The following is a 13,196-nucleotide window of genomic DNA, read 5'->3' as shown; positions in this document are numbered from 1 at the left end:
CCTGTGCAAGTTTATTGTTGGCAGCACACAGGCACTGTTCTTAGAGCATGCTCCGCTAACATCCTTAAAAAAAAATAAATAAAAATTTCCTATGTGAGCTACCTTTCCATGCTATCCTGACATAGAAAGGAGATGTCTTCACAGTTTCCTGTAGCCCAAGGCCTGCAGTCAAAAAGAGAGGAGGATCTGTCCTTGTTCTGAATCAGGATTTTGGCAGTACGTGCTGATAAAATATACTGTCAATACTTCCAGAAGTAGGGCTCTGAAGGAATATAAAATACTCCAAGCAGAACACAAACACCACACAACTTTGGTGGTGTATCTGAGTTCAAATATCTTGTTATACTTGGAAAGACAGCACACAGACAACCTCACTATGTACTGAAAAATTTGACTGAAGTGCTGATGTAGAACATTCCACAAAAATTTTAAAATTTGGTAGTAATTTTACTGTGACACATGACATTTTGAATCAAAGATGTTTAACTTTATTTAAACAAAGTTCTTTCTCAAATATAGCACTGTAATCTTTGTAGCAGCAACCAAAAAAGACATCATAAAACAACCCAGAATACAGAATAGGCAGAATACAAGAAGTGTTTTCAAACACAGTTAGCTTTTCTAAAAGGTCCTGGAGTACACAATAATGGTTCATATGTTATAAAAGTCACAATAAATTATGTCACCCTCCCTCAGTTGTTGTTTTCCAAGTGATTGGTGTTATGTTTGTACCCTCATCTGTGTTTACTGCAAACCTGCACATGACTTTAAGGTGGAGATTTTCAAAAGTACATAAGTTCAGTTGTATCTCAGTGGGACTTGTACACCTAAAATCCTTTAAGCATTTCTGAAAATCGAAATCTAAATTCTAGTTATTGATAAGTAAACCACAGCATAATTTAGAGATCACGTTTCAGAACTTTCACATTGTTATTGTTGGTATACAGTGGGGGGGGGGGGGGGGAGGTCAAAATTTTGGTTAGTCCCCCACCCCCCCGCCATTTAAAGTCTCTCCTAGATCTCTTCAAACTAGTAGTCTTTAGCCCAGTGGTGGGAAACCTGCGGCCCGTCAGGGTAATCCGCTGGTGGGCCGTGAGACAGTTTGTTTACAAAACACATCCCTGAGGCCTGCGCTGCTTCCTGCGGCTCCCATTGGCCTGGAATGGTGAACCATGGCCAGCCGTGCCTGCAGACCTTCAGTATAAACAAACTGTCTCGTAGCCCACCAGCCAATTACCTTGACGGGCTGCAGGTTGCCCACCACTGCTTTAGCCCCTTGGCTGCATACAGTATATGAAAGGTAGCAAATTCTAAAACTAGATGTGAGTTAATCATAAGAAAAACCTCATCTATAACAGTCAAACCAACATATACTTACAGATCAAATGCATTAATCAAACTGTATTTGATGTGAATATCTCTTTTTGGAAAATGGACTATTATAGGGGCAATGATTAAGAACTGGTTTCAAGGAATGGTTAACCCAAAGAAAGTTTTAGTTTATAAATATAGGATGCATATCATTTTAATAATAAAGTACTTACGTACTTAGTATAGCTCAAAACCAAGAATTCCTTAATACGTTAACTATTTAGCTTTTAAATATATTAGAAATATCTTGAAATAGGTAATATTTTAAACAAAATTAAATTTACTTTATCGAGATTATATTAAAAGTTCCTACATTCTCATAATGCTCATCAATCTTGAGAGAAATGGAGTGTTTAGATTTTCAGGGGACTGAGGAAAGTGTAAGGCCTTTACAAAAGGTGGGGGGAAATCAATATAAAATACTGCTGCACAATAATGATATTCAATTTAAAACAGTACTAGAAGTAGAGTTTGTACTCTTTACATATGGTGTATGTCATTTAAAGTAATTCCAAAATTCATCGTTTTTCCCCTCACCAGATCTACACGATTCTGGAACGGTCCCATTAATTATCAAGGTTTCAATTCTATCAATGGGTGAGCCATAAACAGCTGGAACCTTTGGAGCGGAAGCCAAGACACCATACAGTGGAAAACATTTTTTCATAATGTCAGGATACAAGTATCCAAATCAGCAGTTTAATTCAGTACAGACTCTGCAGCTTCCCTGATAATCGATGCAGCTTTATCCAATTCTTCTTCAGTTTGTTCCACTGTTATCACTACTCGAATACTGAAAAGACAAAACCAGAAGAGTTGGCTCTTGTAATGGCAATGACACTTATTCCTTGCTTTGTTTCTCCTGAACCAGTTTTAATTTATATCAGAATTGTTGGGTAAAAAACTTGGTTCACACCAACTTAACAAGCTTTATTAATTTTAAAGCTTTAATGTGAGAATTTTAGAATATACTACCACCTTAATTAAAACACAATATAAATGCGTAAATAAAACAAAGAAGAAAAGGGCAGTAATCAGTTATCTGATCAGGGGGTGCAGGAAGGCTGTTTCTTTCATTACCAGATCCAGACTGGTTTGATCTTGTGGTGGGGGTGGAGGGGAGGGTGTGTGTTCTGCATTGCTTTGATTATTTTTATGCTTACGTAAGCCGTACATTTCTGCATACTCATACCTAATCACTTATTTCCCTTGTCATATCGGATATATTTCATGCTATGTACAGGCTACATTTTTTATAGAAAACACCTTTCTAATTGTTCCTTCATATCGATTACATGCAGATCATGCATAGCAACAGTGTCATTTTGCCCATTCACCCTATTCATATGTTTGCTATTTTTCCTCAACTTATCTACTTTGCTATCTGGAGTACTTGTTCCTGATGTTTGGGGTCTAAGGTACTTTGTTCTTCTCAAACCACCTGTTTAACTTTTAGCAAGAATCTGTTTTTCTTAACTTTTAGTTAAGACACAATCTGACAGTTTAGAACATTTGGTCTAATAAACAAGATTATGTTGAACTGAGCAACTACATTTTCCATTCTTAATAAACATTACATAGATTATTAAAGCTTGCTAAGGGTTTGGTTCATTTAATGATAAAGTCCTTAACTTAACAGGCCCCTTATCCTAATAATAAAGAGACTAAGGCCTAGCCTTAACTCTTTACTCTATTTATGTAACTATGACCCTCACTCAATATTTTGATTCTCCAGCAGAGTGAAGGAATGGCTCCCTCATTCAAAGGCAATATTTGGGCCATAAACTCAGGCACAATGACAAGTAAGGTATACGGCAAGATAGAGAACTTGTGAAGCAATGGCTCTCTAGCAAAGCAAATAGACATAGTATCTCTTTCCAATTCGGCACTGAGCATGTCACTTGCCTACCACACACCATCTTATTCCCAGATTTAGATGTACTTTCAAGTTCAGTGGGCCTCTTATGAAAACCTGTGTGGTAAGCAGCCAAGGTAGTAGTGAAAACAATACAATGCTGGTACTGAAGATTCAGTTTATTTTGATACATTATCTTGTAAATAACCATTATAACATGCCATAATACCCATTTAAAGTTTATTGTAGACAGCATATTTCCCATTCCTCACCTGGCAAACTATTAAAAGGCCTAAAGCAAACAGCTTTTTTTTTTTTTTTGGGTAAAAGTCAGGTGGTTTTCTTCATTCAAGACAGATAAAAAGAAACAGAGGTTTCTGAATTTCCACTCACCTCGGCGGCGGAAGACATTTCTCTTCCTTCTCCAGATAGCGGGCCTGAGTTAATGCAATATTTCTATTCATACACTGCAGACATATAAATAAGCAGTTATGCAACTGGGAACTTTGATACCACATTACCATTACATTCTATGAACAGTGGTTATTTAATGTCTGGAAGACAAACATGGCAGAATTTCATACAGCACAGTCAGAGCAGAAAGAAGTATACATCAAACCAACACCAAGTCCAGTATCAGAAGAGAATTATTAGCATCTCTCTAATTAGCTGCAGTAAGAAACATTCCTGCACACAATGCATCCTTTAAAAGTTTAAAATTTTAGAAACTCATTTGAGGCTTTTTTAAATATAGGTGGCTGGGTTATACAAGAAGAATAGAGATAAGGGGGTAGGTTTGACCTGTCCTTCTACAGCTTATGACCAGCTTTTGGGAGTGGTGAAGTTGTTTTTTAGAGAAGGAGGCCTGAAATGGAGTATGACGACTGCTCTCCTAGGTATTTCATAAGTCAGTTGAAGTTCTTACATATACATATACCAAACTGGGAAGACTAAGGATAGGCTTCTTTAATTTCACATTTGTCGAAGTTCAGCTCAAAAATGTTACTTGAAATAGGATTAAATTGCCTATTTACAGAATAGTGATATTTAAAACAAAAAGGACTAAAGAAATCCAACTATGTCTGCTTTGCTTCTATGGACCAACATTTCTATCTATCCTAGGATGCTTCATAAATTGTTCACATTGGTTAATATATGCTGACTACATGTCTGTATCTAGTAACCTTGTCTGTAGAAGTCGTTGCTGCTGAAAGTCAATACAACTACTGTGACTAGATTTAAGAGAGGACTGATTAACTTCATGACTTAACATTTGTAGCTATACTGGCAGAGAATAAGGTAACTGCAGTCTTTAAGGAATAAAAAGTTATTGTAGGTTATATACCATGAGTATTATCTTATTCTTTAATAAAGACTCCCATGGAAAAAAAGGAGAGATGTACAATGTAATGGCTGTACATTATTCAACTTGTACTAAAACCACCAAGGCAGGCAGTTACTGGGCATATATAGAAAACTGTTTAATATGAACGCTGACATTTAAAAGATTTCTTAAAACAGAAGAGCACCTCTTTCAAAGAGTTACATTCTTCGAATTTGGATAAGTTAGATGAGCTCAAGCACAAAACAAGTACTATCATCCTCCCCCCACCCCAAAATGCACAAGACACATCACTCGTCTATAACATACTTATACACTTCTCAAATTGGGTGTCTTGAGAATTAGTTTCAGAGTAGCAGAGTGTTAGTCTGTATCCGCAAAAAGAAAAGGAGGACTTGTGGCACCTTAGTGTATAGTGATGATGGAAAGTGCTTTAAAGTGCTAAACATTATAAAAGTCTGCCAAATAATAATGTTAATGGACTCAAATGTAAAATTTCATCCTGTAAAAACAAACAGCTTTATAAAAAAAATACAGCTGAATCACAAGTGGTTCAGTACAGCAACAGAACTCTGCTCAGAGAATAACCTGAATTTCTATAAATCTCAAAAGTTCTCTCTAATCTGTTCATACACATCCATTCTCTTAAAGTTAAAGAGAAACTTGTGTTTTGATGTGTCTATGACATGTATTAATGTTGTCCAGTACCAAGGTCAAATAATTTATTGATGATCAAAATCAAAGCGGGAGAGGGGAGGGAGACTGCTACCATGGGGTGGATGATAAAGACGACTTTTGCAGCTGGGGAAGTGAGTTTTTGAGTGGATGTTTCCTCCCCTCTCAGGCTATTTTCCTAACCTCACCCCACTCCTGTGATTGTTTTTTTTGTTTACACCATTTCCTCTACATTACCATCTCACTTACATTTTCAAGAAGTGAACACAGGCCTCTGCTGTTCTCTCTATCCAACTGCTATTTTCCCAATGGGATCTTGAACACTCCAGGTCATACAGTTATTCAACCAACTACATGCCATGGCTTTGCACAAAATTATTGCTTTGCTAATAATTAAAGGGCAGATATGCTTTAATTGCAAAAGGAACACTTACATAATCTGCAATTCTCTTGAGTAACTTTATATCATTCTCTCGAGATCCACTGGTCTCTTCTAACTGAAGGTGTAATGCTGGAGAAAATGACTCTCCCACAACTAGTAGACCAGAGATTCTGAAACAAATCAAATAAATAGTTTCAGTGTACATCTGATCAGAAGTGTATAAATAGACAGCGAAAAGATGCTATTTAAAGGCTTGCTCAGTTTTGGTGGTATTTCAGGAAAACTTTCTAAATTGTTTTACATTGGGAGTATTTGTTACAAAACAAATTTGGACGCAAACAAAGCTTTACACCTTTGAACTTCTGTATACCAGCAACCACAATACAAAATTTAAACTACGTAGCCATGAATTACTCATGAGAACATCTAATTATTGACCAAATCAAACAACCCACTTCACATTGTTTCTTTCACAAAGAATGCTTACTCCTGGTGAATCTGGGCAAGATAGAGGATTTATTTTAATTCAGTTTTATTGCTTTAAACAATTCCTATCCCGTATATTCTTCATCTGCTTTCCTCTGATTCCCCACCCCCCACCCCGCAAAACTAATTAACTTTAATAGCTTGTCCTGCTCAAACAAAAAATTTACAAAACAAATGGGGAATCAGTTGTCTGCCATAGCTAATGTTAATTTTTAAAATAAGATTTTATATCAATTGAATGCCCTTCCTTTAGAGTTCCTTAACGTTTGTAATACACGAACTTAACATAAAACTTATTCCGTGATTTTCAAGACTCTGATCCTTTCAAGAAAAAAAAAAACCAAAAAAAAACCCCACCAAAAAACAGAACACTTGAGGCAAGATGTTCACGTGCAGTGTGTTTTACCAATAAAAAAAGACAACACCTGGACACCGCAATCATAATTTAGAATCAGTAGTGGGAGAGGGGAAGAATCACCTTCTCTCATGCAGAGCTGTAAATTCCCTATCAAGAAAGGATGAAAAAAGCCAATCCTTTGCTCCCAAACATTAACAGCATATCACATATATGCACTATTTTGCTACTGTCAACCTTAACTTAGATTTTCTGACTTTGGTCAGTTTGTATTACACACAATGTGTTGTAAATGTATAAAGTATTTTTTATCCCCATATTAGTTTCCTATTAAAAAAAGCAGCAAGCAGTTAGGGTCTCTTCAGAAAACACAAGTTGTCAAATCCATGGGAAGAACAGAGTGCCACAGACACAATGAATAATCGAAAGAGATGTTTTAAGGTCTGAAATACGCTTTGTATTTCCATAAAGCTCTACTGATTTGGAGCCCAGTTTTGAAAAGGAACTTAAACTGGCCCTCAATTTTTGCAGCAACAAAACCGCACTCACAATTGGTGTGATGCAGATATAAAATCTGAAGTTGTTTCTAAAAGGAAAGTCATGCAGTTAAAGAGCAAAATGTTCAAATACTGGCATATATCTTTAGAAATCCTGGGGAAGACAATAAGTGGCAACATATGGAGCCATGAGAAGCAGTCTGAGGCCATTCTGTAATGCAGAATCACAAATGGAATATATAGCATGACAGATGTCAGTCATTAGGTATGTTCTATGATAGTGACCTGATGGTATAGAAGCACAATTCTAGAAATTAACAGATAGGCACTGTAGTCAGACATGTTACTATACAGCTTAAATTAATAGATAAAAAGGTTTCCTTGCAGCAAATAATATTCTCTTAGTTTTAAGACAGAGTATATATCCGCTAGAACTTAATGAATACTTGCTACTAACAATGAGATTTTCTTTTTAAAGGCTGTGCATCAATATATTAATGATATCAGTAGCTAATTACATAATATGAAATTATTTTAATTTAAGCTAGGTAAAGCATTCATGAACAGCCTCAAAAAGAAAGGAGGGGAGGGCAGGAGAGGATGAGTAAGAGTTAATGTATTTTAAATCAGGAAACCGCCTTTGTATCACTGCCAATTCAAACTTTGAATCTCACTGACTCTGCCCAGACAACAATGCCTTGTATTAACTATACACACTTGACTTAGAGGCTGCTTTGCAAATCCCAAATTGATGTATAATTTGAAGTTCTGTCAGTTACAACTCTAGTTAATAAACCCTAATCCGACTCAAGCAGCTGTCTAACCAAGGATGAATAATAAGAAATGCAAAAAAGCCAGTTCAGCACAGTTTTGTCAGAGAAAGGGACACTCAGTATGTGAAAGAAACAAAAGGTTGGCTGTGCTTTTCTTGCAAGCTTTGGTTAAGTGAAATAACATTTGCAAGTCCACAGCATGCACAGAGTAGTAACATCCCACCCCGCCCCCAATCTTAACTTTTCCAGTGAAGCAGCTAAATTATGGAACCTTGCATAAAAGTGTTTCCCACCTCTAATCACTGCCATTCATCCATTTTTAAAATAGGATACAAATTCATACTATTTAAAGACAATATTGTATAGAAAAGGAGTACTTGTGGCACCTTAGAGACTAACCAATTATGGTTAGTCTCTAAGGTGCCACAAGTACTCCTTTTCTTTTTGCGAATACAGACTAACACGGCTGTTCCTCTGAAACCTGTCAATATTGTATAGGAATCTCATCCAATGCCTTGTCTGCTACCTCAAGAAAAGGCGAAAGAAACTTAAGAACAGAGAGTGATGGAATAACTTTACTATCGGGTTTAGGAAGAATTACATCCTCCCCCCACTCATTAGCTAATGGTTGGCTTGTGCCCTGAAGCATGAGGCCTTATATATACTTACCTCCTTATTTTAACATATATATGGGAAATGTGGATTTTCTCATTATCCTTATGAAGATCTAAACCTATTCTGAATTCTATTAAGCTCTTGCTATCAGTGGTATCTTGTGACACTGAATTTCAAAGTGCCTACTTGTGCACTGTGTAAAAAAGGATTTTTTGCTGGTTTTAAATTTGCTGCGTTTCAATTTGCTTGTTTTTGTGTTATGAAAAGGAGGAAAATCACACACTCCTGTTTACCTTTCATTATTTTATACATTTCTATTGTACTTTTCACCTCTAAAAACTTATATCCATTCTTTTCAATCTTAGTTAAACTGTATAGATATGTATATATGGGAGAGAGAGAAAAATCAGGAGTAAATACCGTATTCCAGACAAGGGCATACTCCTGCTTTATATAATGGCATAATACATTCTGTATTTTCTATATACTTTTCTTTTTTTTAATACATCCTATTTCTCTCCCCTCCCCCACTATTTTGGCAGTCACTGCACATTTTATAAAGCGATTATTAATTTAAAATCCAGCAATATGCAAGAGTAGTTCAAATTATTCCTTCTAACGTGCTTTTACGTTTGTCAGGGAATTTCATCTACCCTCGAGTGCCCACAACTAGCACCAGTCTTTTAGTCTTCTCTAATGCTGCCGAACTTAAATAATTGTGTCCTCTACAGTAACTCCTTGCTTAATGTTGTAGTTATGTTCCTGAAAAAATGCGACTTTAAGCGAAAGATGTTAAGCGAATCCAAATCCCCATAAGAATTAATTTAAATGGGGGGTGGGGTTTAGGTTCCAGGGAAATTTTTTTCACCAGACCAAAAAAGTGTGTGTGTGTGTGTGTGTGTGTGTACACACACATACGTTTTAAAACAATTTAATACTGTACACAGCGATGATGATTGTGAAGCTTGGTTGAGGTGGTGAAGTTAGAAGGGTGGAAGAGAGTGGGATATTTCCCAGGGAATGCCTTACTGCTAAATGATGAACTAGCTTTTGGCTGAGCCCTCAAGGGTTCACATGTTGTTAATGTAGCCTCACACTCTACAAGGCAGCACAAATGGAGGGAGGGGAGACAGCATGGCAGACAGAGACACACACCCTGTGTGTGTGGTGGGGGGGGAGAGAGAGAGATGCGCATTGCCCCTTTAAGTACACTGACCCCACTCTTAAGTGCACTGTCTTTTTAAGTCGATCAGGAAGTTGAGACAGCAGCTGCTGCCCCAAGCTCTCTGTCTCTCTCCCTCTGTGTCCCCAGCCTGTTCTATATGGACGAGGGGTAAGCGGGGTGCAGGAGCAGGGGAGAGGGGGACACCCTGACATTAGCACCCCCTTCCCCCCACACACAGCAAGCAGGAGGCTCCCAGGAGCAGCTCCAGGGCAGAGGGCAGGAGCAGCACATGGCAGTGGGGGTAGGGACAGCTGAACTGCCAGCAACTGATAGCCTGCTGGGCAGCTGCTGCATAGGGAACTTAGGGGAGCGGGGAGCTGATGGGAGGGCTGCTGGTCCACCCTGGTTCCAAGCCCCCACCAGCTAGCTCCAATGGGCTTCTCTTCCTGCAAGCAGTGGACAAAGCAGGCGGCTGCCAACATAAGGGAGCACTGCACAACTTTAAAAGAGCATGTTCCCTAATTGATCAGCAAGATAACAAAACAACGTTAACCGGGATGACTTTGAGTGAGGAGTTACTGTACAAGTTTTGCCATTATACAGATGCTCAAGCCCTTATCAAGAAGAATGTAAAAAAGGCCATACTGAGTCAGACCAATGATCCATCTAGCCCAGTATCCTGTCTTCCATAAATGCCAGATGGTTCAGACGGAATGCACAGAACAGGACAATTTCAAGTAATCTATTGCCTGTCATCCAGCCCCAGCTTCTGGCAGTTAGGGACACCCAGACCATGGGATTGTGTCCCTGACCATCTTGGCTAATAGCCATTGATGGGCCTATCCTTCATAAACTTATTAAATTCTTTTTTGAACCCACTTCTACTTTTGGCCTTCACAGCATCCCTTGACAATGAGTTCCACAGCTTGACTGTGTGTTGTGTGAAGTAGTACTTCCTTATGTTTGTTTTAAACCTGCTGCCTATTAATATCATTGGGTGAGCCCTGGTTCTTGTGTTATCTGAAGGGGTAAACAACACTCTCCTATTCCCTTTCTCTACACCATTCATGTTTTTATAGACTATCATATACTGTCCCCTCCACCCACGCCGGTCATCTCTCTTTTCTGAAGTGAGCAGTCCCGGTCTCTCTTTAAAAAAATTTCATATGGAGGCGGTTCCATTCCCCCTAATAATTTTTGTTGCCATTCTCTGTACTTTTTCCAATTCTATTATATTTTTTTGAGATTGGGAGACCAGAATTGCATGCAGTATTCAAGGTGTGGGTGTACCATGGATTTCTATAGTGACACCCCCCCCCCCCCAGCCGTATTCAAGGTGTGTGTGTGTGTGTGTGTGTGTGTGTATATGCCACTATATTAAAAAAAATACACACACACAGTTCCAAACATTGTTAGCTTTTTTGATAGTGATATTAAATACCAGTCCTAGTGCCGAATCATAAGGCACCCCACTGTTAGCCATTTGTCAGATTGAAACTTGACCATTTGTTAATCCTACTCATTTTCAATTTTGCCCAGTTCCTAAACCGTGACAGTACTTGTCTCACCCTGTGCTTAATTTTCCATAACCTCCTCTTGTGAGGATTTTGTCAAAGGCATTTTGATAGTTAAAATAAATTGACATCCAGCTCTTAGACACTTGTTGTAGACACCAAGAGTTCTAATAAATTAGAGGTGCACAATTTCTTCTTACACACGGTTTGTCCCTATCACTTTCATCTACGTTTGTAAATATCTTTGTAACCAATTTTCCTCAATACTGAAGTAAGGCTCTTGTCTGTATTTCTCAAGATTATTACTAACAGCTTTTTAAAGGTAAATTCAAAGTTTCCAGTGTAGTAGCTGATTTTAATGAGATTTTGTTACTGACAGTTTATCTACGTGACATTCAAACTTCTAGTCTGTTCAGAGTGAATTTGTTTGAGTCTGCTATTGTTCCTCTAGCTACACTCATTAATTTCTTAAGAAAAAGTTTATATGGCTCCTATATAAATACCTACAAATATAACTACAGAAGAATAGCACAGTTACATATCTGCTATGACCATTTTACCTCAGTTACAAGTTTCAATCATCAATTGTTTAGTGCCCCCCATTACGATTAGTTGTAAGAGAATTTAAGCTTATCAAGCAACATTGAGACCAAACAAACAGTTATTGGCACAGAAGCACAATTCAAGGAGACCAGACTGTTCTGGACTACTTACATCACCTTACAAGGAAAGCCTTAAGCAAAAACTGACTATTTCTTTATCAGAACCATTAGAATTTTTTTTTCTAGATTACAAAACTAACCACTAAAAGACTATCAGAAAGAATACAGATAAAGCAAATACTGTTGTGAAATAAAAAGTAGAATATTGTAATTGCTTGACCACTGCTAAAAATCAGTGGTCATTAAAACTGGATTATAGATTACTGCAATAACTGACAGAATTTTAAGAAACTTTAATCGGATATAGAAATTGAATTGGAACTATAGGAGCAGGTAGGTATTTATTCTAAAAAATACATAAGGTATCAAATCTAGAATACTTACTGTATTATCAAAAATCTGTTGCCAGAAGAATTATATTAAACTCAATGTAATTATAGAGGGTATTATATTCATGATACTTTGTGATCTATAAAATGCTGAGCAAGTTGACAGTAGTCAAGATCAAATAGTTTACCTTTGCAAAGCTTTGTGAATCCGTTTGCATTTCTCTCGTAAAATCTGAAAAATGACTAGACAAAAAGAAAAAAGCCTCAGTCTCTTGCTGTATATTTCTATAAATCCCAAATAAATGTTTAAAATATTAAAGTTTAATACTAAAGTTTGAGCCTCTTTACCTCTTCTTGTCACTCCTAAGGGGTGACAAATGTGTTCTCTCCCCCTCACCCCGCCACTGCTATTCCAGTGGAGTAATTTCTGTCTATAACTTTTTTGTGTGAGCCAATTAAAGGACATCACATGGAGAATCAAGACACTATAGGCTGAAGGAATATACTTGGAAAGTAAGAGGGGGCTACAACCTTTGATAACTATGTCCCCCTTTTTTCCTTAACTTACCTTGAAAATTACCAAATATGTTCTGGTCAAATGGGAGGAGGGAAATCAGTAGGACATTTGTTCATAGTGAACAATAACAGTTTTTAATAAGTGTTCAGTGGCTCCCTTCTCTGGCTGTTTCCGTGTCCACTTCTCTTTTTCACTGTGTGTGAAAAAGGAAGGGGGTAGGAAAAAGATGTATGATGGGAAAAGAGTGGGAGGGAAATTTGAGAGAATGAGTGAAAAGGAGATGACTGTAAGATGCAGAAAGAGTCAGTGGAAAGGGAGCAAAGAGAATGAATGAAAGAAATGGAAAAGTAAATGAGGAAGTGCTGGACTAAGAGGGTGAGGGATGGAAGTGGGGGAAATTATGCCCACAGGCTATAATCTTGAGCTCCAACAGTTAGTGTTCTCTGAACAGAATAACTTGTCACATTACAAAGTATTTGATTTTTCAGAATGAAATACCTGGATTTTCTTCCATGATATTGAGGGCCTCAATAGCAGCAGCAGCTAGTAGGGGAGGCAGAGAGGCAGAAAAGCAGTAACCCTGACCCGACAATCGCTGAGAAAGAAAATGAAAAGTCAAACAAAGCTGAAAAGCTTTTATATCAATTTTGCTTGTTCA

The 13,196-nt window shown here is 37.6% G+C and overlaps 1 protein-coding gene across 2 annotated transcripts in view; it reads right to left on the bottom strand.

Moving 5' to 3' along the window:
• Positions 1 to 465: 465 nt before the first annotated feature.
• The window catches only part of SPTLC1 (serine palmitoyltransferase long chain base subunit 1), a 52,545-nt gene continuing 39,814 nt past the window's right edge, over positions 466 to 13,196 (bottom strand). For both annotated transcript variants that reach the window (XM_048850277.2, XM_048850280.2), the window contains 5 exons: positions 13,037 to 13,133; positions 12,210 to 12,264; positions 5,678 to 5,795; positions 3,620 to 3,693; positions 466 to 2,164 (listed from right to left, as the gene is read on the bottom strand). In XM_048850277.2, the coding sequence (XP_048706234.2) occupies positions 2,071 to 2,164; positions 3,620 to 3,693; positions 5,678 to 5,795; positions 12,210 to 12,264; positions 13,037 to 13,133 (438 nt within the window). In that variant the 3' untranslated portion in view covers positions 466 to 2,070. The remainder of the gene's footprint in view (positions 2,165 to 3,619; positions 3,694 to 5,677; positions 5,796 to 12,209; positions 12,265 to 13,036; positions 13,134 to 13,196) is intronic.

The sequence above is a fragment of the Caretta caretta genome, chromosome 5, assembly GCF_965140235.1.
Source record: "Caretta caretta isolate rCarCar2 chromosome 5, rCarCar1.hap1, whole genome shotgun sequence".
Taxonomy (NCBI): domain Eukaryota; kingdom Metazoa; phylum Chordata; order Testudines; family Cheloniidae; genus Caretta; species Caretta caretta.
The sequence above is the reverse complement of the archived record's forward strand: the minus strand, read 5'-3'. Positions and strand labels throughout refer to the sequence as shown.